This window comes from Lepidochelys kempii, chromosome 14 (assembly GCF_965140285.1).
Source record: "Lepidochelys kempii isolate rLepKem1 chromosome 14, rLepKem1.hap1, whole genome shotgun sequence".
In the NCBI taxonomy this organism is placed as follows: Eukaryota; Metazoa; Chordata; order Testudines; family Cheloniidae; genus Lepidochelys; species Lepidochelys kempii.
In genome coordinates this window covers 14,288,727-14,314,879 of record NC_136393.1, presented here as the reverse complement: position 1 = coordinate 14,314,879, position 26,153 = coordinate 14,288,727, and the positions used below count along the sequence as shown (strand labels likewise).

The 26,153-nt window shown below is 49.2% G+C and overlaps 1 protein-coding gene across 2 annotated transcripts in view; it reads left to right on the top strand.

Annotated features, from left to right (window-relative positions):
- The window catches only part of GRIN2C (glutamate ionotropic receptor NMDA type subunit 2C), a 50,097-nt gene that overhangs the window by 10,690 nt on the left and 13,254 nt on the right, over positions 1-26,153 (top strand). Inside the window, exons 2-7 of one of the 2 annotated variants that reach the window (XM_073310748.2) lie at positions 3,229-3,652; positions 12,327-12,919; positions 14,793-14,907; positions 16,932-17,143; positions 18,747-18,915; positions 22,810-23,020. In XM_073310748.2, coding sequence (XP_073166849.1) covers positions 3,245-3,652; positions 12,327-12,919; positions 14,793-14,907; positions 16,932-17,143; positions 18,747-18,915; positions 22,810-23,020 — 1,708 coding nt within the window. In that variant the 5' untranslated portion in view covers positions 3,229-3,244. The remainder of the gene's footprint in view (positions 1-3,228; positions 3,653-12,326; positions 12,920-14,792; positions 14,908-16,931; positions 17,144-18,746; positions 18,916-22,809; positions 23,021-26,153) is intronic. The other variant, XM_073310749.2, reaches the window with a different exon arrangement.

The following is a 26,153-nucleotide window of genomic DNA, read 5'->3' as shown; positions in this document are numbered from 1 at the left end:
TCCTGCATACCATCGCCAAGGCAGCAATGCTCTAGGTAGGAATAGCATAGAGTAGAGCCTATGCAGTGTGTCCGAGAGATCGCCCAGAGCTTCCAGGAGGCCTGTTCCATGCAAGGGACATGGGGACGGTGTGGCTGTAATGCGTGTGACTGCATGCTGTATATATGGCACCAGTCCAACTGCACACCTAGCATTAGGGCTAAAAATTGAGGTGTTGAGCTCCCCAAACTCAGACCTCTGCCATGGCAGCTAACGAGGCTGGAGTCTACAGGCCTGCCTCCCCAGCCCAGCAAGGATTCACACCATGCCCAGAGGCTGTTCAGGCTCTTTTGCCCAACAGTCTTCAGTGTACCCCAAATACAACAGTTCCATGTAAATCCAACAGCTGCCTTTCCCTAGAGCCATTGGTTTCCTTGCTGCAGCCTCCCTGCTCTTCCAGGTAATCTGCCTGGGAACCTTCCTGCTCCAGGACCTGTCACTGGGCAAACCTTCCTTCTCCCTGTAGCTCCTGCAGCTCACTCTCCTTGCTGGCTTGTATAATCATCTGATCCCCAGCTGATTGGTTTCAGCTGGGAGGCAGCTGATCCATCATAGGTGGGGCTGGGTCCAACTTCCCCTTAAAGGGCCAGCCACCCTGTGGCAGGTATTGCCTAGCTCAGAGTAATACAATGCTAGAGCTTTTACACTCTCTGTGGGTGTCATGTTCAGGGCAACTGCACCTGTATTCCTCTTCTGTGGCCCACTAAGGGCACCCACTGTAGGCTCCTGGCTCCTCAGCCATCACCTCTCTTGGGCGGAGACCCGGATCTCTCTCCCTCCTGACCAGGGGTTTTTCAAGGCTGCACAGTTCCCTGCCTACGCTGTGATATTCCCAGCAAGCCAGACTGCCTAAACAGGCCAGCGTCTGCGCTTTGCTTTCTCTCCAGAGGCTATGCCTAATGTATTGTCTGCAGTTATGAGTTACCACACAGCTCTTTGTAAGCAAGCACATTGATTCTTAAGCTGAAAGCATTATAGAAAAAACATTTTCAAAATAGTAGAAGAACTTACACATATAGTAAAAAGCTTAGCAGAGGTCACCCCAATTCCAACCTAGAGCAGGTGTCAGTCCTTCAAACCCTGCAACTTGGTTTTCCCCATGGAAGTTTGACTGTCTCAGATTCAGAACCAGAACCCAGGCTGGACAGTTCATTGGTTTCTTCTACAACTCAGGCCTTTGATCTCATCTCCAGGAACAGGTAATCTGCAGACAGTGATCCACTCCTCAGGGCATAGCTTTAAAAGACATAACTAGAGGTGGGGGAATTTGCATTAATTTCTCCCTAGGCATTCCCCAGGAAATCCACTTCACGCTTATTGTCCCAAAAGTCCATTCTCATCTGGCACATTTTCAGTGTAATCTTTTGGACTCCCAGACCTTACCTCACATCTCCCCCAGAGAGGTCACATGCAGTCCTGGCCCACAATAATACGTACGCTTTGCAACTAATACAATGGATCCCCAAAGACAGTTACGCTTAAATCTATAAGGTTTCCCAAGAATATGCAGGAAATTGCCCTATCTGTCATAGTGGGCTTTTAATTTGATCTTCCACTCAATCTAGTATGGGGAGAGGAAGCCCCAGCATCTTGTGTGGCTAAGGGCACCATTCTCCTGCCAGCAGTGGCAGCGAGTGTGGAACGTGCCATAGAGACCCGCAATGCAGATTAAAAGAGCCGCTGGATGGATCGGATGGGAGAATGGTGACTTTAAATCTTCAAAGTGATTGTCAGGCTTACAAAGAGCCAGGCAGTGTAGCCTCCAACTCTTTGCATCTTCTGCCTCTTTGTCCACCCCCTCTTCGTGTATGATAAAACAGCTATTAAAAACTGGGGAAGTGAAAGGAAATAAAGGAATTTCACAGCAATAGTAACTTAGAGAGCAGCTAGGAAGCCTGCACCCAGAGTGAAAGGAGCTGGCAAACGCTAGAGCTTTGGGGGAGGGAGTAGGCTGGAGGGAGCAGTAGAGGGCACTGGGATGGGTGCGGGGTTGGGCCGGGGGAGTGGTGGGAAGATAGGGGGCACTGGAATGGGTGGGGGGTTGGGCTGGGGGGGGCAGTGGGAAGCAGGGGCCACTGAATATCACGGATCTGATCATCCATTCGTTCTGTATGCACACCTGCTATTGACTTCAGCCAGTGGTGGGGTATTGTCCCAGGGTTGATGGGAAGGCACCCGTGTTGGCCTTGAGTGACACCGTTGCCCCCATCCCATTCCCTCACTGCCCATCCCAGGAGCTGAGCTGACAGGCTTCCTCAGGAGTTGCCTCTATCCCCTATGGCCGGACGGTGCCCAAAGAGGGGCATTTGAAGGGGTGCGCTGTGACTGACTGTTGCTGAGTCTCTGCTTGGCTTTGGTGTGCAGGGTGCAGAGCATGCCAAGCAGGGAGGGGCTGAAAACCTCACTTCTGAGGGGGATACACTCAGCCCAATGCGTGGGGCTTCAGCCTTTCATCTCCTCCGAGCACTTATCAGAGCCATGGGATGGACACCCTGTGTGCCAGCTCGACAAAAGTGCTCCACAGCTGGGAATGCTTCAAGCCAAGTCCAGACCCCTGGCTTTGAAATTTCTGAACAGAAGGATCCAGACCTTCCTGAGCTTAGGCTCCCTGCGTGTAGGAGCTGCCTCTCGAAGACTGAGCATGGAGCTGGTGGTAGCTGAGTCATCGTGCTAACCGGTGTATGCGGCACGGGTGGGGGATGAGGGGCTGGGGATCAAAGGGAGAAAAACGTAAGGTCAGCAGGCAGCGAGGTGCAGAGTAGGAGCTGTTGGAGAGAAGGGCAGGAGAGGCCTGCAGACCTGGAAATGGGGGATCACTGTGTGCCTAGCTTGTTTCATTCCCTGATTGTTCCTATGAAGAAGCAGCTGATAACAAGGTGTGCTGCTCTGGAGCCAGGGCTATATGGAGCTGTGGGGAGGAGAGCTGGCCTGCAGGAGTGGAGGTCACTCATGGAGCACAGGATCCCAGGTGCTAGCCGTGTTCCTCGCCTTGTTGCCAGGGCTTCTGCTGGCTCTCTGATGGCAGGCCCCTCTCTCCCTGCTGCCAGGCTCTAAGCCCCTCTCCTGCTAATTTGTTCTTCTTTCTCCCTGCTCCCCTTCCCCCTCCCTCTCTGGGCCTCCCACCCCATCCGCACTCAGGTCTGTCTGTTGCCCATTCCCACCCTGGTTTCTGTTTGCTTTGGGTTGCAGGAACTCGGTAGTGGACATGGGCAGAGCTCTGACGCACACTCTGGTACTGTCCATGGTGCTGGGCTGTTCAGCTGTCATACTGGATCTCCTGCTGCCGGGCCCTGGGGAGCCAGTGGTAAATGTGGCCGTGGTGTTTGGGGGCTCCTCATACCCTCTCCACGTCCGCAGCCGGCTGACTCACCAGAGCTTCCTGGACCTGCCTCTGGAGATCCACCCGGTCACGGTGATTGTGAATGACACCAACCCCAGCACCCTCCTGACCCAGATCTGCAACATCCTCGCCAGCACCAAGATCCACGGCATCGTCTTTGAGGACAACATCGGCACAGAGGCTGTGGCACAGATTCTGGACTTCATATCTTCCCAGACCCAGGTCCCCATCATCAGTATCAGTGGGGGCTCTGCCGTGGTCCTGACCCCCAAGGTGAAATCTCTTCACTGGTTATTTCTGGAGATGGTGGATGGGAGGCAGGGGGGGAAATTAGGGAGACTCATGAAATCCTTTAAATATATAGGCCCAAATGCCCAGCTTGTGTAAATCAGCACAGCTCCATAGAAGTCAACCAATCTGTGTCAGTTGACATCGGCTGGGGATCTGGCCCCTAATGTGCATATGTAAATTTCCAATCATTTTATTTTCAGGGAGGAGCAAATCACTACAATGTTGTCTAAAGTGTCTGCAATGCTAAATAGGCAAGGAGCTGTATTCTTAACTATCTGGTGTTGTAGAACTCTGCCAGAGGATGTTGTGAAGGCCAAGACTATAATGTGGTTCAAAAAAGAACTAGATAAGTTCATGGAGGATATGTCTACCAATGGCTATTAGCCAGGATGGGCAGGGATGGTGTCCCTAGCCTCTGTTTGCCAGAAGCTGGGAAAGGGTGAGAGGGGATGGATCACTTGATGATGACCTGTTCTGTTCATTTCCTCTGGGGCACCTGGCACTGGCCACTGTCAGAAGACAGGATACTAGGCTAGATGGACCTTTGGTCTAGAATCATAGAATATCAGGGTTGGAAGGGACCTCAGGAGGTCATCTAGTCCAATCCCCTGCTCAAAAGCAGGACCCATCCCCAATTAAATCATCCCAGCCAGGGCTTTGTCAAGCCTGACCTTAAAAACTTCTAAGGAAGGAGATTCCACCACCTCCCTAGGCAACGCATTCCAGTGTTTCACCACCCTCCTAGTGAAAAAGTTTTTCCTAATATCCAACCTAAACCTCCCCCACTGCAACTTGAGACCATTACTCCTTGTCCTGTCCTCTTCCACCACTGAGAATAGTCTAGAACCATCCTCTCTGGAACCACCTCTCAGGTAGTTGAAAGCAGCTATCAAATCCCCCCTCATTCTTCTCTTCCGCAGACTAAACAATCCCAGTTCCCTCAGCCTCTCCTCATAAGTCATGTGTTCCAGACCCCTAATCATTTTTGTTGCCCTTCGCTGGACTCTTTCCAATTTATCCAGATCCTTCTTGTAGTGTGGGGCCCAAAACTGGACACAGCTCCAGATGAGGCCTCACCAATGTCGAATAGAGGGGGACGCTCACGTCCCTCGATCTGTTTGCTTTGCCCCTACTTATACATCCCAAAATGCCATTGGCCTTCTTGGCAACAAGGGCACACTGCTGACTCATATCCAGCTTCTCGTCCACTGTCACCCCTAGGTCCTTTTCCGCAGAACTGCTGCCTAGCCATTCGGTCCCTAGTCTGTAGCTGTGCATTGGGTTCTTCCGTCCTAAGTGCAGGACCCTGCACTTATCCTTATTGAACCTCATCAGATTTCTTTTGGCCCAATCCTCCAATTTGTCTAGGTCCCTCTGTATCCTATCCCTGCCCTCCAGCGTATCTACCACTCCTCCCAGTTTAGTATCATCCGCAAATTTGCTGAGAGTGCAATCCACACCATCCTCCAGATCATTTATGAAGATATTGAACAAAACCGGCCCCAGGACTGACCCCTGGGGCACTCCACTTGACACCGGCTGCCAACTAGACATGGAGCCATTGATCACTACCCGTTGAGCCCGACAATCTAGCCAACTTTCTACCCACCTTATAGTGCATTCATCCAGCCCATACTTCTTTAACTTGCTGACAAGAATACTGTGGGAGACTGTATCAAAAGCTTTGCTAAAGTCAAGATACAATACATCCACTGCTTTCCCTTCATCCACAGAACCAGTAATCTCATCATAGAAGGCGATTAGATTAGTCAGGCATGACCTTCCCTTGGTGAATCCATGCTGACTGTTCCTGATCACTTTCCTCTCATGTAAGTGCTTCAGGATTGATTCTTTGAGGACCTGCTCCATGATTTTTCCGGGGACTGAAGTGAGGCTGACTGGCCTGTAGTTCCCAGGATCCTCCTTCTTCTCTTTTTTAAAGATTGGCACTACATTAGCCTTTTTCCAGTCATCCGGGACTTCCCCCGTTCGCCACGAGTTTTCAACCCAATATGGCTGGTCTTATGTATTTTAAGACACAAGAAATGCAGACCAACGTTTGAATGCATGGGGAAGCAGGAGAGTGTCATGGTGATGGTAAGAGAAGATCTATTATTATTAATTATCAGTTTCTGGTAGCGCCCTCTATGAGCAAGGTGCTCTTCAAATATTCAAAAAGAATGGCTCCGGCTCCGATTAGCTCACAATCTAGGGCAGGGATCGGCAACGTTTGGCACACAGCTGGTCAGGGAAATCCGCTGGCCGGTCGGGATGGTTTGTTTACCTGCAGCGTCCGCAGTTTTGGCCAATCGCAGCTCCCACTGGCTGCGGTCCCTATTCCAGGCCAATGGGGGCTGCGGGAAGCGGTGTGGGCTGATGATGTGCTGGCTGCTGCTTCCCGCAGCCCCATTGGCCTGGAATGGTGAACCGCGGCCAGTGGGAGCTGCGATTGGCCAAACCTGTGGACACTGCAGGTAAACAAACCGTCCCAGCCCGCCAGCGGATTTCCCTGACGAGCCGCATGCCAAATGTTGCCGATCCCTGATCTAAGGCATAAGCATCTATGTCAAGTGCCACTGTTTAGTTAACTCTCACTGTCCACCCCTGCTCCTTTGAGTGCCACTTACCCTATGATAGCTGTGAACATCCCTGCTTTCCCATGTGTTTACATGGGAGCTCCATTCCCTGAGTCCAGCTCTGCATCTTCAAACTGAAACTCCTGCTGGGAAGTGACAGCTGTCCCTGGGACACTCCCCGCAATGGAGACTGTGAGGATGTTGGAGGGGTTTGTTAAACACGGTTCTGAGAACTCCTTCAGTGGCTGTGTATCTGGCTGCCTCTCGGAATGTAACTCTCGCAGCGCAGGCAAAGCAGGCCCAGCCAGGCAAGCTTGGAGCCTGGCGATAGTAGCAGATGAAACTCCTCTGACTCAAAGTGGGAAAGTCAGGGCCAACCCTACCCACACCGAGTGCGAGAAATGGTCACTGAGCCCCATGGAAGTGTCTCAGGATCAGGCCCTACAGTCCCTTCTTTCAGGTTATGTATAAGTAATGACACCCCCTTGGCCTGCCATGGGTGTCAACAGAGTTTTAATCTGGGAACTTCAGCACTAAAGCATGACTTTCCCTCACTTGAACTAACGGAGGAACTCAATTAGCTGGCAGCAGTAGTAGGCTGGTTTCCTCTCTGGGTGTGTTGTATCCTCTATGGGTACATCTAAACTGCAGCTGGGAGGTGTAATTCCCTGCTCGGGTAGAGGTATATATGCAATTTCTGATCGAGCTGCCTGAGCACGGTTGTGAGACCCTAGGCGTGTCCCCGGGTGACTGGCCTGAGCCACCACCGGTGGAGGTGTGGCCACACCGCTACTTTTAGCGTGGTAGCTTGATCAGAGCTTGTGTGTGTATGTCCACTCGACTGGGCGCTACAGTTCCAGCAGCAGTGTAGATGTACGCTATGTGGAGGGGGCCTAACAGGGATACACGCCATGTGTTGTGTGTGATTAGGGGAGCGTGCTAAGAAGGCAGAATTCATTGGAGGGGTGAGGAGAAGCGCTGGGAAGAGGGAACTGAGGGTCTGAGTGACACACAAGCTGGTAGGAGATGTGAAATGGAAGGTGCTGAGTAGAGCTGAGTGAAAACAAGGCCACCCCTTGACCCTGTTGGTGTATCTCTGCACCCTGGGGAGTGGGGGGAAGGCAGGACAGTCCCAGGCACTGGTCCCTGAAGCTCTCCTGCCAAGATCCTGGTCCTGCAAGTGCTGAGCACACACTGCTGGCTCCAGTGGGAGTTAAAGGTGTCCAGCACCTCGCAGGATGTGGTCTTAAGTCACCACAGTCAACACAAAGGCTCCCAAGACTGATGGTGTCCCCGACAGGCCCATTGAGATTCAGCTCAGGCTGATGAGGATGGAATCCAGCCCCATGCTTCATGCCAGCAGCAGTTGTGTCTTAAATCACCAGCCCAAGCCACCTGAACATGCATTGCCTAGAAAGCTGCAGGGCGCTGCAATTTCTTACAGGTGGACTGCATACTGGGTAATTATTTTTAGTTTGTTTGCCCATAGCTGGGTGTCAGACGCTGTTACTGTCATCTGCTTGCAGAGAAATGTGTAAAGATTTCCTTGAGCCTAGTTCACTGCAGATGCGATTGTGTTTGTTTGTGGAAGTTTGATGCCAGGTTCTCATGGGCAGTTTATGTAATCGGCAAATCTTTAAGATCCAATAAAAAATACAACCTCATCCCATCGAAGGGTTGGGGGAGGAGGAAGAGCTTGAGGAGACTGTTCCCAAATGCTTTTTTATGGGAAACACTGTACATTATGGGTGCCAGCCTGGCCTGCCCAGAGGCAATGCTTAAAAACGAGATCTTGAGCCCCTTCCCCAGACACAGTGAGCTTGAAGTTTGGTATTAACATGCCCAGCTCCATCTGGGAGAGACCTACAAGCCAATTCAGGAGAGGCAGCAATGAGCTGCCAGGACCCCTGACTGGAGGAAGTGGCACTATGATGCAGGGCTTTAAAAGCGGGGAATAGTTTGGGTTTTTGTTTTTTTTTTGGTGGGGGCGGGGGTTAGGGCACATAGGAAGAATGCCCCCCATGCAGTTTTTAGTGTGGGGAGATCACAACAATTTACCTTTGTTTTTATTTGGGACAAAAGACAACCCAGTCCAGTTCTCAGCACTGGTTCTGTTACTCTTGCAGCCAAGACATTAGGTGTTGCAAAAGGAGGGGCTTAGCTCTTCGGACAGGGATGTGTAGGTCCCCTAACGGGACCTTACTGACATTTGGTTTTAAGGAGCTGTACTGACAGAGTATGAATGGAGTCCCATCTAATCCTCTTCATCGTGGAGCTGATTTCCAAACCTTCCATGGCCCTGTTCCTGTACCTTATCTCTATCACCTCCCTCCCTCCGCTCTTCATAGCACCAGCCTCTCTGCTTCACTGCATGCAATCTGGCCGCTCCTGGTGCAATAGTCTCCTTCAAGGGTCCTTCCATGTCAAACAGCCTCTTTGCATCTCTCTGCCTCGTCTGAGCTTCAGCTGATTTCACAACTCCCTGCTGAAACCCCTTTCTCTGCCAGCTGCACCTCTGAGCCCCCCTCTGCTCGTGTTTATCCTACCCACGTAAGTCTGGAAGGTGTGTTGGGATGCAGTTTGTGTGAACGCCCTCTCTGTGCAAAACCAGGCCCTGATCCTACTAGCCCTCTGCGAGTGGACTTCTCTGTGACTTCAATAAGAGTTCTGTGCATGGAGAGTTTGCAGGATTTGCCCCCTAAAAATACATTGTATCAAGTGGGAAACACAGAAGCCTGGAGCTGGGTCTTGATCTATTCTAACCCTTCACCTGTATTTTGGTTAGCAGTTTGGAATCTTTTTTGGGGCCTGATGTTCAAAAGGTCCTTAGCCTGTTTTCCACTTTCGTGGGTGCAGATTTGTGCCTGTAAATAACACGGCCTGGCATTTTGTACCTGGACCAAATGACACTGTTTGCATGTGTGGCTACCTGACTTGTGGGTGCCACCAGAAAGCTTTGTGTGTGTAACTCACCCCTGCAGTTAATTGTGGTGCAAATTTAGGCCCACAAAATCATCAACCATTGAGCTTGATAGGACTGCTAGAGTGTAAGGTACTACTCATGATTCAGGGTATCAGAATCAAGCTCCGAATGATTACAAATGGGCCCAGAGGGCTGCAGCACTTTCTCTGATTCTTCCCATCTCCTCGCAGTGGATTCTCTATATTTTACAGAGGGTTTAATTCTGGCAGCAGTGCTGGAGTTCACTCTTTTGCAGGGATGTCCTCCGTTTCCTTCTTGGAGCTGCATGTCTCTTGGTTGCTGTCAAGGTTCCTCCTGCACTCTGAACGCTAGGGCACAGATGTGGGGACCTGCATGAAAAACCTCCTAAGCTTCTCTTTACCAGCTTAGGTCAAAACTTCCCCAAGGTACAAAATATTCCACCCTTTGTCCTTGGATTGGCCGCTACCACCACCAAACAAATACTGGTTACTGGGGAAGAGCTGTTTGGACACGTCTTTCCCCCAAAAATACTTCCCTAAAACCTTGCACCCCACTTTCTGGACAAGGTTTGGTAAAAAGCCTCACCCATTTGCCTAGGTGACTACAGACCAGACCCTTGGATCTTAAGAACAATGAACAATCCTCCCAACACTTGCACCCCCCCCTTTCCTGGGAAATGTTGGATAAACCTTACCAATTTGCATAGGTAACCACAGACCCAAACCCTTGGATCTGAGAACAATGAAAAAGCATTCAGTTTTCTTACAAGAAGTCTTTTAATAGAAATAGAAGTAAATAGAAATAAAGAAATCCCCCCTGTAAAATCAGGATGGTAGATACCTTACAGGGTAATTAGATTCAAAACATAGAGAACCCCTCTAGGCAAAACCTTAAGTTACAAAAAAGATACACAGACAGAAATAGTTATTCTATTCAGCACAATTCTTTTCTCAGTCATTTAAAGAAATCATAATCTAACGCATACCTAGCTAGATTACTTACTAAAAGTTCTAAGACTCCATTCCTGGTCTATCCCTGGCAAAGCAGCATATAGACAGACAGACAGACCAGACCCTTTGTTTCTCTCTCTCCTCCCAGCTTTTGAAAGTATCTTGTCTCCTCATTGGTCATTTTGGTCAGGTGCCAGAGAGGTTACCTTTAGCTTCTTAACCCTTTACAGGTGAGAGGATTTTTTTCTCTGGCCAGGAGGGATTTTAAAGGGGTTTACCCTTCCCTTTATATTTATGACAGTTGCAAACTCCTCTACAACAGGCTTCTCAAATCTGGGGTAGTCTCCCCCAAGACAATGTATCTACCTGACAACTCTGATTATACCTGGGAATTAATCTCCAGGAGGACTGATTGATGTTTCCCTGTAAAAACAATTCAATGGAGATTATGGCAGTTTGCACCAAAAAATCCCCCTGCCTTCTCTGTGACCTTCAGTAAATTCCATTTTGTAAACCATTTAAGATGGAATCAGATCAATTAAGATTTGCTAATGAGTGGGACAGATGGTTGGGGTGGTGTGGGAGAGAGGGAGATAGCCAGTGCGATTCTTGAAAAGGCAAGGTGGGTATGGGGCATGTGTAAATGAAGTTTAACAGCATTAATTCACCAGGCAGGTTTTTTTTACTCAAATGTTTCATTTTTTCATAATCGTAAAGAAAAATGTTTGTCTCTTCTGAAGTTGCAGAAAAATTAAATTGAGGATGAATTTTGGTCAAAGGAAGAGTTAGTCATAGAAATTAGGAACAGAAAAGGCCTTTTACGTAATCTAGCCCATCCCTCTCAGACAGGATAAAGTATCAGTGAACATATGATAAGGTTTCAGAGTAACAACCATGTTAGTCTGTATTTGCAAAAAGAAAAGGAGTACTTGTGGCACCTTAGAGACTAACCAACTTATTTGAGCATAAGCTTTTGTGAGCTACAGCTCACTTCATTGGATGCATACTGTGGAAAGTGTAGAAGATCTTTTTATACACACACAGCATGAAAAAATACCTCCCCCCACCCCACTGTCCTGCTGGTAATAGCTTATCTAAAGTGATCACTCTCCTTACAATGTGTATGATAATCAAGCTGGGCCATTTCCAGCACAAATCCAGGGTTTAACAAGAACGTCTGGGGGGGGAGGGGCGGTAGGAAAAAACAAGGGGAATCCTAAACTGGTTAATTTTATATATCCCAAGTGATGGAGTTTCCACCACCTCCTGGCACTGCTCAGATGATCTCTTCATACTGGCAAACTTGAAGGCCTATGGGATCATAAGTAAAAACGTAGGTTTTTGGAATGGGCAGTCTGGGAGATACAGAGCTGAAAATGGAAGGGCTCAGAATGTACAAAATGAGGAATGAAATATAACTGGGAATTGGAATTATGAAAGTTTGAGATCCCTGATCATGCTGTTGGATTGGGAAACAGATATTCAGCATCCAGAATCAGGAGGAGAGATGCGTGATAAGGCACGGAAGATATGATCTCAGGGAAAGGTATATAAGGACTGGGCTGAGCAGGTATGGGATAAGACTTAGACTATTGTTTGTAGGCCACCAGTGGTCTGTGGGGTCCTCCCTTGCTCAGCAGAGTGAAGCAATTTGAAGAGCCACTGGGATAAGAAATGGGGGAGGGGAAGAAAGGGGTGGGAGTGGGAAATACTTGAGTTGGAATAGCAGATAAAGGAAAAGAGTGTTTGATGCTGGACTGAAAATAGCAGCAATAATAATCCTCTGCATTTAGATGGCACTTTTACAAACATTAATTCATTCATCCTCTTAACAGCCCTGGAAGTTATGTAGCTGGTTTTTATCCCCATTTTACAGCATGGGGGTGGGGGAGAATTGAGACACAGCAGGGTGAAGTAGTTTGCCTGAGGTCACCCAATAAGCCAATGACAGGTGGGGACAGACCCAGTTTCCTGACTCTTAGCCCTGAACTGTGAGCACAAGACTGGGCAGTCTATCCATGCCAGTCATAGGGCTGGGAGCTGGGGTGCTGGATTGGTGGTGACCTCTTCAGCCTGTGAAGGTTTCTAAGAGAGGAAAGGGGAGAAGATTGGCACCCTGGGGCTCTTTGCACTTAACCAGTTGCTAATCCATTCTCCTCTCTATGGTGGGTGGCTTTCTCTTCCAGGAGCCCGACTCTGCCTTCCTGCAGCTGGGAGTCTCCATTGAGCAGCAGATCCAGGTGATCTTCAAAGTCCTGGAGGAATATGACTGGGGCTCCTTTGCGGTCATCACCAGCCTGTACCCAGGGTACAACATCTTCGTGGACGTTATCCGTTCCTTCACGGACGCCAGCTACTTTGGTTGGGAACTCCAGGACGTCCTGACCTTTGAGATGACCCAGGATGGGAGCAACTCCAAAACCCAGCGGCTGCTACGGCAGATTGATGCCCAGGTGATGATTGTGTACTGCTCGCGGGAGGAGGCTGTGTACCTCTTCCAGGTGGCGGAGCAGGCGGGCTTGGTCGGGCCCGGCTACATCTGGATTGTGCCAAGCCTGACGGTGGGGAACATGGAGATCCCACCTGCCTCTTTCCCCGTCGGCCTCATCAGCGTGGTGACCGAGAGCTGGAAGATGAGCCTGAGGCAGAAGGTTCAGGATGGCATGGCCATCATCGCCACGGGGGCTGAGAGCTACTTCAGGACCCACGGGTACCTCCCAGACGTGGGCAAGGACTGTAAGACGCCGCCTACCACCACCGCCAACAGAACTTTCTACAGGTCAGCCTGGAAAAGTTGCTCCTGGGTAGCCACCAGCAGTGCTGGGACTTAGCAACTTGCATAGTGGGGATCAGGAAAGAAGGGGATAAAGTTCTCAGAGAGGCCTGGAGGTATCCTCCCGTGGGCAGGGGTAGGTTGGCAGTATCCACTCAGAGAGCTACTGAACCCCACCAATTGGGGAAATCCTCACCCTGGACCTCCTGAAAGTGTGTGTGTGTGTGTGTGGGGATCCGTATCAGAGAGCGTGAGGGCCCAGTAAATTGATCAGCTTAACGATGCTAAGCTCCACCTCTTGGCTGGTAGAGGGGCGCTTCCTATTCAGCTCTGAGCTACCGGGACTGCCCTTTCCTGGGGGTGAGAGAACTCTACCTCCTTCACTTTTCCCCACACCCCTCATAGACCTACAGCAGGGAATGTGACCTTGCCCCGGGTCACTGACCAGGTCAGAGCCAGGAAGAAAACCCAGGTGTCCAGACTCCAAGGCCAGTGACTTGCCCATTGCGCCCCACTGCCAGATAGAGCCGAGCGAGATGGGTATAGAGGGAAAAGTCTCTCTTTTTCCCTTCCTCCAAGGGCTCGCTCAGGGCGAAAGCGGCAGCGTTCTGCACCACTGCCAACGTGGGGTGTGGCGCAAAGGAGTAGGGCGATAGAGGGAAAGCGCAGGACGCAGTGGGCACAAAGGGCCAGGGGAGGAGAGGGAGGGCCAGGCTACAAAGCCTGAAGGACTTGTCTCCGTGCAACGTTTTTTAATCCGAGTGTGACCCTTGGCTAATTGAGCAAGGGGCTCTGGCTCCGGGTTTGGTCAAACCCTGTGCTGCTTGGGTGATCCAGTCCCACAGAGTCACTGACTCGCCGGCGGGGGGCGGGAGCTGGGTAAAGGGAGGAAGGAAATGGAGGGGAGGGCACCTGTCTGAAGGAATGACACCGAGGGCGAGTGATACCAGTCACCAGGCTGCGCTTATGTGCTAGAGCTGAATATGCCCACACTCGGCTCGCACACGTGGGCATGGTGCCAAGCCAGTGACCTTGCTGCCGCTCCGTGCCCAATGCTCCCCTCCCCCACACGCCCTGTTAACTGATTTGGAATGTTCTGCCTGTTTAGCTCGTTAGCCTGTTGGCAGACCACACTCTTTGGGAAAATAAAGGGGGGGGGTTTAAGATCCTGGGATGTCAGCTACGTTTCGTGTGTCTCTAAATTGCTGGAGCGCCGTCTGGCTTTGCCTCTGCCTCCCTCTGGTTCCTGGACTGAGGGAGCGGGGTGAAACCTTGGAGCGGGGGCGCTAATTTGTTGTTCGGTCATGTAATGTACTGCCAATATCTTGGGACTGTGGTGATAGGCTTGGTGTAAACGGGTAAGTCAGGTGGAGCTCTTCCTGATCTCCTGCCATCCCAATCCATGCAGACTCCTTGCCTTAGTTTCCCTGCAGGTTGCTTTTGTCTGGGAAGCCTTGTTGCACCCTACCCATGGGACTTATAACTGTGGCCCATACTGAGGAAAGGATAACAAAGCTCCACCCTTGTATAGTGCTTTCCGGCCCTAGATCTCAGAGCATGCTGCCAAGTTAGGGGATTGTTATGCCTCTTTGACAGGTGAGGAAACTGAGGCAGGCAGTGGTGAAGTGACTCTCCCAAGGTGGCTCAGCTAGTCAATGGCAGAGCCAGGCATAGAACCCAGATTTCCTCAGCCTAGACCTGATAGAACAGGCTGCCAGATGATCCTAGGGGCAATGATTGGGAGAGAGGCCAGGCTGGAATCTGGACTCTGAGTTAGCCCGTGTTGGTGATGGCGTCTGTGGGAGGGAGAGAGGTTGCTAGCCCTGTTTGGGAAGCTCCTACCTTTCTGGGCCGCAGTGCTTCTTGTTTTCCCCCACAGGCACCTGCTGAATGTGACGTGGGAGCACAGGGACTTCTCCTTCAATGAAGCTGGTTACTTGGTGAGGCCAACCATGGTGGTGATCTCACTGAACCGGCATCGGCTCTGGGAGATGGTAAGGGCTGCTTTCCCCTTCAGCACCCACAGTCGTCTCCCTCTCTTTTAAGGCATGGCCACTCAGGAACACTTCCCCCTGCAAAGCACAGCATCCACTGGGCGCTATAGGTTAAAACCAACACGGGAAGGGGTGGGTGAGAGAAGAGGCTGCTGTCCAGAGAGAACATCCTACTAAAGAGTTACGTAGGAACTGCCACGCTCTGCTGCTCCGTCTGCTCCAGACTCTTTACGACTCCTGAGCCCTCCTCATGTCATGTCTCGGGGCAGGGTTCCTCTGCCTCCCTGGATGCCTTTGAGGAGCAGCGGGAGCTGTCCAGGGTTCTGTGCTTCATGTCTCCCTCTGGATCCCTGATTTTATCCCTGGTGCCTTCACTCCCATCCCTGTTTTTCATTAATCCTGTGGATTTAGTTCATGTCTGGGTCCTGTGGCTCCTCCCCTTACAGTGGGGGCAGGGGGGCTTTAGTAATGGGCGGGCTCATACCCGCCCATCCCCAGTGCCTCAGTAGCTCCAAACTCTCTACCCAATGGCTTCTCTCCCTCGAGGTTCCAGATCCACTAATACCTGTGACAAGCTCCCCCCCATTTGCAACCAATCCAAACACCTTCATTAGGCACCCACAGTGCCCTTACCACCCCCATCCCCATGAGCATCTATATGCACTTCTTAGGATCCCCCCACCATGTGCTCTGGAGATTGCCACAAACTAGCCACCAAGCTCCTTTGGAGGTCCCGTGTTCTCCTGCTCCTCCGCTTGGAGGCTTCCATGTGCTTTTACTTCTCCCACAGACTCTCGGTTGGCTCCTACGCCACCTTGACCACCCCTTTAGAGACTCCCCATACTCCTGTTAGATAACCCTCTCTATTTTCTCTGTTGAGCCCCCTTGTGCTCCTCCTCCTTACACAGGCTCTATCTCTATAACTACTCCCAGTTATGCTTCTGCAGCCTGAGATCCCCATTTTTTGGTTGCTCCCATTAAATACCACTGATGACTCCCCTTATAGGCCTCCCAGACCCACCCTGAGTCCTCCTGCTGCTATTTGAAGTTTTATTTCACACCAGCTGGAATACTGGGGGATTCTCGCTCTGAACTGCAGTGTTTACAATCAGGCTAGCATTTGATGTGATTAGTATTGAGAGTTCTGTTCCCAGCATTCAGGGGTTGGGAGCGCTGGAGTGTGTTTGCACCTGGGTCTGATATTCTTTTAGACAGGCTGCTTTCTTCTGAGAGGGTGAAAAGCACCAAGGTAGGAAGCAGCCTTCAGGCAAACCAGACGACAGCCCAAGGGGGCATGGTGAGCTCTCAGGGAATGATCAGGGTCAGAGCTGAAAGTGGAGCAACTTAAGAATACCGAGATGCTGCAGTAAGTGGCGTTAGTGATTTAGGAGGGAGTGCTCTTCCCTCTGAGCCAGTATGGTTTTGGGCCGGGAACATGCTGTCTTTGGCATGAGCTGTGTAACAAAGGACCACTAGTGATCACTAAAGATCTCACACATCTTTATGCAAGAGCCGGGGAATTAACTTAGAGATGCTGACCGAATGTAGTTAGTTACATTCAGCCTTCTTAAAGTAAAGTTGCAGGATAACTGGATGTGGTGTTTCCCTCCCTTCCTGTTAGTGTTGCTGCATGCTGCAACCCACCCCTGAGGTGGTGAGTGAAGCCACTGACTGGTTTGTAATAGCGGATCGATCCAAGGGGGTCTGCATCTGCTCACAGGCAGAGGGAGAGGCAAAATGGGTTATCTGTTACGTGCTGTTTGCCTATCAGGGCTCTACTGTCCATCCAGGGCCAGGCTTCCCCGATATCCAGACCCACCTGTAACTTTCTTGACGTGCTGTCTCTTCCTCTAGTTGAACAGCAGTGTTGCAAAGGTGGTGATTGTGGGAAGCAAAGGACATGCATTGATGGCACCCCCTGCTCCCCTCCCCCGCCCCCAGAATAACCTCGCGTGCACCACTGCCAGGCAGTCGCAGGCATTTCCCTTGTGTGGACAGTAACACTGTTCTCCAATCTTGGGCAGGTGGGGAAATGGGAGAAGGGGATCATCCACATGAAGTACCCAGTGTGGCCTCGCTATGGCTCCTTCCTGCAGCCCGTGTCGGACAATCGCCACCTCACCGTGGCCACCCTCGAAGAGAGGCCCTTTGTGATTGTGGAGAACACAGACCCGGCCTCTGGTGTCTGTGTGCGCAACACCGTCCCCTGCCGGAAGCAAACCAACTACACCGACAGGTAAGCAGGCAGGCAGATGGGCTGCTGGAGGTGCCATGCTGCAGCCCTCATCTTCAGCTGCCCCAGGTGTGCTGGAGCAGGGTTAGACATGCATGTGCTCTGCTTCTCATAAGGTCGGTAGAAGGGAGCGTCAGGTGTTCCAAGCCCTGCTCAAGCAAGGAGCAGAACTGGGCAGGCTGCAACCTCAGTATAAAATGGTGTTTTCTGCTCGGGCAGTGCTTTCTGAGTGTTTGCAAACAGGAATGTGGCTGGTGTGGATTTAATGTGGTGCCAGGATTCGGTACAGGAATTTTAGGCAGGATTTCTTATCTGTAATAGCTCTGACTTCAGGCCTGATGCTCACAGCTGGGAGATGCTGCGTAGAACTGGGCTGCAGGCCAGTCCTGATTGTCAGAGCTGGGAGCCTCTGGCTCATGCTAGACTTTGTTCCAGGGGCTGTGTTGGAACTAGACTCTGGGGCATCAGTTCAGTGTCTATAAATGCTGTGTTTTCCCACCAGACTGGCTGCTGCCCTGGCCCATCAGTTACAGTTCCAGGGCTGTGTGTGTGGACAGCCAGCCTGTCGATCCAGAGCTGTAGCCCAGACTCCCCTGAGACAGCCTTCTGAAAAGGTGGCCGTGGAGATTGGCCTGGAAAGTGCCCCCGGAGGGACGCAGCCAGGCAGGCCTGTGCATGCTCATTAATTATTTGCCTATGGCTGACCTCTGCAGCTCTCTGATCAAGGTTGTGTCAGCCAGCCTGTTGGAGCACTTCTCTCACTTCCCAGCTGGAGCAGCCCCTCCTGTTGCCCTGCCATTTCCACAGTTCCCTCTCTCTCCCTCCTTCCTCAAGTGGAAGGAGACACCCTCCTCCCATTGGGAATTGGAGTGGCTATTCTGCAGCTATGCTTCCCCACACAAGGGATCACAGATGTTACTCAGCAGCTTCCCTCACCCCCATGTGGAGAGACATGTGCTCCTTTCCCAGGGGAGCAACTGGTATTCTGCAGCTACCGTCTTAGGCCTGTGTGGAGTTATTCTTTCAGCTGACTGGCAAGGCCACCTCTTTCCTTGTAATTTGGACTTGCTTTGTGGTCCTGATTCCTCACTGCCTAACTGTACATTGGGTCTAACTCCCCAACACCCTACCCCTTGTGCAGTCACATGCAGCAGTGTAAAGTTGAGTCTAGAGTGGGTGTAAAATGCTACCAACTCAGACCAGACCAGTAGCATATTGCACTTACTTGGCATCAGTTTTAACCTCTACATGATGGGCAGGGCAGCAGAGAATCAAGCTGCTTATGTTGGCATTTTGCTCTTGTGAAAAGTGCATTTGAAACCCCATGGCTGGTGGCATGTGAGGGGAGAATTCTGGCATGGTAGCATTTTACACTCACTTTGCATGGATGTGAATGACTACCCAACATGCAGGGCTCAGCAACCCTAGTGCTGCTTCCTGAGCACTCTGTGGACTAGTCAGGCCCTGCATTTGCCTATAGTGGTATATCAGCATTGCTGCATGAGGTGGCATAGGTGGTGAAATGGCCCTGGCATTACCGTGGAAATCCTCTGAAGGAAGTGACCGGTGTCTGTGTTGGTTTTTATTTTTAATGTCCTGGTTTCAGTGGGGATGGACCTGTGGACCCCTACACCAAACTCTGCTGCAAGGGCTTCTGCATCGACATCCTGAAGAAGCTGGCCAAGGCAGTGAAGTTCTCCTATGATCTCTACCTGGTAACCAATGGAAAACATGGGAAGATAGTGCGTGGCATCTGGAATGGCATGATTGGCGAGGTAGGGGGACAGATGTGACCCTTTCCCACAATGCACCTTTCCTCAAGGAGGGCCATGCCTGTAATCAGTTCACCAAAATGCTTAAAGGCATGATCTGAACTGGGATTCTCCCATTTGAGTTGGGTCAGAATTTCAGTGTTTGGACTCAGTTTCTAATCCTTGGCTATGCTTGGTTAGGGCATAATGTGACATGGATGATGCCTATAGTAAAGGCAGCCTAACATTTTGCATTATAAGACCCTGTTTTCAGTTGTTTATAACTCTTTTTTCCAAACTTTAACCATGTGGGCTGAAATTTGGGTGTCTGCCTTATGCTGAATGTTTTTGGGGAAATTTTCGCGAAAATGGTTGAGATGTTTCAGAGATTAGGGAAAAGGACATTGTTTTGTCCAAGTTAAAAAATCATACAATCATTGAGGTGCTATTGCCTGTGTGCTTTGGAGCAAGACACTTGCTCTAGCATCAGGCATATGCCTTGAGTTCACATAAAAATGAACCCAAATTGGTCCAGGTTATCAACCTCCAAAAAAAATCTCAGTTAGCACATGCTCACGAGAGACCTATCCGTTTGGCAGCTAAATTCTCCAAAGATTCCATCTGTACTGAGCATGCTCCAACCTGGGGCTCCATTTCCTGCAATTGCTCCTCCCATCTGCCAGAGGCCGCTGTGGTGCCAAGCACAGGAAGTGAGAGTAAGGAGACTCTCTGCATGTGCTTTCAGTGCTCCCCTGGTGGTGCCCCAGCGTGGGGGAGGATGTACCTGAAGGGAATGCAGAGGGGTGGGGGGACAATGGAGGAGTAGGATCAGAGGAGGGGTAGGAGCCAGGGTAATATGGGGTGGGGGACAGGAGTCAGTGTAGGGGGATGGGTAGCAGCATGGGATGGGGGCAGGCAATGTGGGGGTGCAGGAGGTTGGATAGGAGAAGAGTGGGAGGGAAACAGGAGGCAGGCTGTGTAGTGAATGAGGTTGTCAGTAGAACCTCTGCTGTGTTTGTTGCAGACATTGGAAGGTGTGTAGTGAATGAGGCAGGGAATTGAAGGAAGAGAAAGGCTGGTCTCATGGTTAAAGAAGTTGAATACTGCTGGCTGGAGAACTGGATTCTCTTCCTGCCTCTCTGATGCTGGGCAAGCCACTGAAACCAAAATGTTCATAGTTGGTCATTGTATGTTCATGATTTTCTGGGTGCCTGGCAGGCCACCTAGAAGCAGATTTGCCCAAGTGCTGAGTAATCACAACTGCAGCTGAAATAGATTGAAGCTGTTCTGTGAATATACAAATTGCTGTAAAAATGCTGAGCATTTCACTGACTGAGGCAGGAGTTCTGTGGGAAAATAGGATATGATCACATAATCAAGCACAGTATCATAATGCATATGCAAGAGGGGGCTAAATTAAGGTTGCACAGGTAACCTTAACTGTGGCATTTCCTAACTGTTAAGTGCTTGATTTTGCAACCTTAACTTACTTAAACATAGTATGTGTGTGTACTATTTACATTTATTGGGCCAGATTCCCTGGTATGCTTGAGCTGTTTTGCATTGATCCAGCAAGGCCAAGCAGTTGTAAACCTGGCTAAAATAGATTTAAGCTGATATGTGTCACTGAAGCAGCACCAAGCAGCCAGAGCATGCTGGTGCATATGGCCTGTCTTTTTTCTGGTGCAGTGAGAAAGCAGGAGGAGCTCTGAGGTGGTGGTCAGTAAATTGAGGCTGACTAATTGCATAGCTTTGCAGCCATGAGTCGCTAATGTTGTGCTCTTATTAATTTTCAGAGCAGTGTTATTTTCATGTATTTTTGTTTATTTTATTGGACATTTTTGCATTACCAGGAAATAAGCTCCCTTTCTCCCAGAAAGGTGTTATTTGAAAAAGCTGTTTGGGAAAATTTTTGTCTAAATAGTTTTGTTGGAAAATGCTGTTTTTAGAAGATGGAAATTTTTTGCAAAATCATGTCAGCTTCCATGAATAATGTTTAGGAAAAATTTCTAAATGTTATGTCAAAGCTAAAATTGCATTTCAAAATGTATTTTGTTTGCTTGTTTTTCCATTTCTTTCATTATTTTGACACTGTCAGGACATGTCAGGCATAGTAGTGCATAATATGACATGTCCCGACATAAGGTCAAAATAATAAAAGTAATGGAAAAGCGCAAACAAAATAAATGTCGAAAATGTAATACAAAATGATGGGGTCTAAATTAAGTGTTGCCACTCAAAGAGATCTTAAGTCATTGTGGATAGTTCTATGAAAACATCTGCTCAATGTGCAATGGCAGTCAAAAAACCTAACAATGTTAGGAACTATTAAGGGATAGAAAATAAGACACAAATATCATAATGCCACTATATAAATCCTGGGTACACCCACACCTTGAATACCGTATGCAGTTCCGGTTGCACCATCTCAAAAAGATATATTAGAATTGGAACATGATTAAGGGTGTGGAACAGCTTCCATCTGGGGAGAGATTAAAAACACTGGGACTGCTCAGCTTAGAAAAGAGACGGGTAAGGGGGGATATGATAGAGGGCTATAAAATCATGACTGGGGTGGAGAAAGTGAATAGGGAAGTGTTGTTGTTTCCTTGTTCACATAACACAAGAACCAGGGGTCACCCAATGAAATTAATAGTCAGTAGGCTTAAAACAAACATAGGAAGTACTACTTCACACAACGCCCCATCAACCTGTGAACTCATTGCCAGGGGATATTGTGAAGGCCAAAAATATAACTGGGTTAAAAAAAGAATTAGATAAATTCATGGAGGATAGGTCCATCCAATGGCTATTAGACCAGATGGTCAGGGATGCAATCCCATACTCTGGGTGTCCCTAAACTTCTGACTCCCAAAAGCTGGGACTGGACAACTGGGGATGGATCACTCGATAATTGCCATGTCCTGTTCATTCCCTCTGAAGCATCTGGCACCAGCCACTGTCAGAAGACAAGATAATGGGTTAGATGGACCATTGATCTGACCCAGCATGGCCATTCTTATGTTCTTAATTTTAGTTTTCAAGCAAAAATTCAAAATTTCTGCTTCCTGGGAAGTTTCAAAAATATTTAGTCATTATGATTTGGAACAAATTAATTTTTTTAAATGTTTGAGATTGCAAAACAGAAATTCTGATTTTTGACCAGCTCTAGTAATTTACCTGGGGCCAGAGGTCACTATGTACATTCAGTGCAGACTTTGACTGCAGTGGACCAGGGCTGGGCCCGGTGTGTAGCAAGGCAGGAATCCAGTGACTGGGAAGGAAGGAAGGAAGGAAGGAGGTAGTTGGGGAGTGTGAGTCTGACCTAGAGGCCAAGGACCTGAGTCTATTACTCCATTTCTGTACTAAGGGCTGGGGAGGGGCAAAGGTAGCTTGTGCAGGGGTCTTGCTGGCCTGTGGTACCACTGGCTGCTCTAACTCTTATGCTGTGCTTCCCCTTGGGACTCCTGGCAGCCGAGGATAGCTGTCATGCAGTGCGCTATAGCCATGCCCCCAATCTGTCCCCTGTGTCTGGGAATGGTTGCAAGGCTGGCCTAGGGCCTTTATTCCAGTTCTGCAACAGCCTGTGGGGGCTGTATCCATCTACTTTGTGTTGCCAGAATGGAGTCAAAGGGCTGTGGGGGTCACTGAGCATCAGGCCCTGAGCTTCTTAGGGGAGAACCAATCGGGAAGGGAGGTGTCTTTCCTGTGCAGCCTGTGACTGAAGCTGGGACAGGGAAAGGGGGAGTGGGTCACCTTGGGGCCAGTCTCTCTGCCACTCAGCCAGCAAGGGGAGGTGGGATCAGACTGAGAATGATGGTTAGCCATGATGGGATTGGGTCCCCTGTGAATTGCTGGTGTGTGGGTTTGCTCGCATAGCTCCAGACTCACCTGGCTGCCTCCTTTGTCATCCTCCAGGTGTACTACCAGCGAGCAGACATGGCCATAGGGTCCCTCACCATCAACGAGGAGCGGTCTGAGATTGTGGACTTCTCTGTGCCCTTCGTGGAGACGGGCATTAGTGTCATGGTGGCTAGAAGCAATGGGACAGTCTCGCCTTCTGCCTTCCTAGGTGAGCAGAGCCAGCCTGGTGCCGGGGTGGATGCTTGTTCTATGCGTGGAGCTGCGGGTGAGCATGGTGCATTCGAGGAGGGGAAAAGCATAGAGTGAAAATGGAGGGTTAAGGCAGGCCCGGCTCTGGAGTCTGGGGTGAATCTCAGTGTGTCTGGGCTTGGTGACGCCATGGGGCGTCTGGACTCCGCTCTGTGTAAATGTGGTGGCTGTGGGCCATTTTGATACCAAGGAATGTGCCTGTCATGTGGATTCAGGTGGTGAGGAGTACTCAGAAGCAAGGCTAAGCCAGAGAGGTGCTTGATTTCTCTGGGATGGGACTTACTGCTGATGCCAACAAAGGGTTGATATTCCTGTCTGGGCTCAACTCCCCTCCCCGTCATGTTGGGGTATTTCCAATCTAACCTGTCTCTTGCTAGGTAAGGAGATTGGGGGCATTCTGGACTTGTGGATTCTATTCCTGGCTATGCCACAGACTTGCTGTGTGATCTTGGGCAAGTTACTCAATCTCTCTGCCTTGGTTTCCCCATTTGTAAAATGACTATAATAGCACCAACCCCACAGGAGTCTGGGGAGGCTGAACTTATTGTCTGATGAAGCACTTGGGGTTCCTCTGATGAAAGGTGCTATAAAAGTGCAAAGAACTGTCCTAACTATCCATGCATAGGAATAGCTTCCCAAACTTTTTTTTGGTGGCTGAGCTCCTTGACAGCTGTGAAGTTCATCTGGCATCCTGTGATTTTGATAGGACATTGGCTATCTTGCATTTTCTATGTAGGATCAGCAATGAAAGAGTTAACTTATCAGATGCAATTCATTTCATCTTGGCAAAGCCAAGAGTGTCCTCTGCATACAAAGTCACTGCTTGGCCATGCATTGATTGAGAGCATCGCTTTCAGTCAGGGTCAACGTACACGCTCAGATTCCACTCCAGATTCTGACGGGTTGTGCTCATTTCCTGTATCGCATGGGCCTTCTTCTCCGTGTCCCTCTAGGCTCCCCCTGGAACCTAGGGGAGACTGTCTGGAGTTTAATATTGGTGTTATAGCCTGTGTTACAGGGTCTTGTAGATGGGACACTGATCGTAAGAACAGGAAACTTTGAAGTCCAATGAACCAGTGATTAAAATGGAGCAGGGTAGTTTAAGGGCTAAACTACTATAGAGACTTTTACCATTGGCCAGATCAGTGGAAGTCCAAGCCCATCACTGCTGATGGTTTTTCAATGGCCTTTGTGAAATGAATTGGTGAGTCTCAGACAAGTTCCCAGGGTACAAGGGTCCATGTCACAAAAGTCACCTCCACAAATTGGCACTGATCAGTCTCCCTGCTGGTGGTGTCATTATAGCCTAAGGTCTGGACAGGCCCCAAGACTGAATTCCTCTCTTGCTCTAAGCAAGTGGCGGAGGTTGTATTCAATAGTTATTTTATTAAACTGAATCAGGGACTTGTTAGGTGGAGGCCAGGCTGAGCATGTTCTTAGGGAGGGTCATTCCACAAATCCAGTTCTTGCCTCTTCTGCACTTGAATTTTGTAATTATGGTGTGTGTGTAAAAATACAAACAAAAAAACCCACTAAGATGATTTTAATGTGCTTTCTAGAAAAATAACCTGTAAATTTAAATAAGACAAAAGTTTGTGTGTGTGGATGGATGTTTAATGCTGTATGTGAGTGTATGTGAATTTGATTAGCAATACATGTTGCATGTTTGTGTTTACATGAGGATGAGTGTGTTTGCAGTGCATGTTGTGTGAGTCTGTCTCTATATGTGCATGTATCTGCGAATGTGTTTCACACACATTCACATGTGGATAACTGGCTAGACAGCAGTACTGCAGAAAGGGGTCTAGGGGTTATAGTGACTCACAAATGGACTGAGAGTCAACAGTGTGATGCAGCTGGAAAAAGGCAAATGTCATTCTGGTGTGTATTACCGGGAGTGCTGTACGAAAGACGTGGGACGTAATAGTTCTGTTATACTCGGCACTGGTGAGGCCTCAGCTGGAGTACTGTGTCCAGTCTTGAGCACCACACTTTAAGAAAGATGCGAACAAACTGGATTCCAGAGAAGAGCAACAAGAATGATAAAAGTTGTGAAAAAAACATGACATATTAGGAAAGGTTGAAAACATACCTAATTCTTAGTCTTGAGAAGAGAAGGCAGAGTGGGGACCTGATAATAGTCTTCAAATATGTTAAGGGATGTTATAAATGCATCCGATGAAGTGAGCTGTAGCTCATGAAAGCTTATGCTCAAATAAATTGGTTAGTCTCTAAGGTGCCACAAGTACTCCTTTTCTTTTTATAAAGAGGACAGTGATCAATTTTTTTCTCCAAGTCCTCTGAGGGCAGGTCAAGAAGTAATAGGCTTAGTTTGCAGCAAGGGAGATTTAAGTTGGATATTAGCAAAATCTTTCTAACTATAAGAATAGTTAATACTGGAACAGGTTACCTAGGTATGTTGTCATTGGAGGTTTTTAAGAACCGGTTAGACAAACACCTGTCAGCAATGGTCTAGATTTACTTAATCCTGCCTCAGCATAGGTGGTTTGTGTAGATGACCTCTGGAGGTCCCTTCCAGCCCTACATTTCTATGATTCTGTGTCTGTGTTTGTGTTCAGTACGTGTATGTGACATGCGGATAAGTGCGTGTTGAATGCATGTGCGAGTTTGGCTGTGTGTGTGTGTGTGTGTGTTTAAAAGTGTTTGTGAATAAGTGTGTGTAACTAGATGTTGCTACATGTATGGGTACATATGTGGTGGTGTATCTGAGTGTGTATGACAAAGAACTCATGTTTTCATGTGGCTGAGGGTATATTTGCTTTGTGTGTGTACATATGCACCTTTTGTATGTGAGTACCTGCTGTTAGGAAAGTGCGTGTGTGAACATGTGGATTGTTAGCTGCATGTGTGAACTGTTCCATATGTATGTTTGTTTGTATGTAGAAGCTTGCGTGTGTGTGTGTACAGAATACATCTACGAAAGCGCATGTGTAGCACAATGTGTGCGAGCAGCCTGCTTATATGTTTGTGCATATGTCCTTGTTCTGTATGTTTGCACACACACATTGGCATAAGCTTGTATATGTTTTGAAGGCCTCTTTAAACTGTGCACTGTCAAGTCAAAGACACGCTGCTGCCAGAGGCTATGAGTGTCTCCTCCTCCCCAGAGCTTCCTGTCTCCTGTGCCG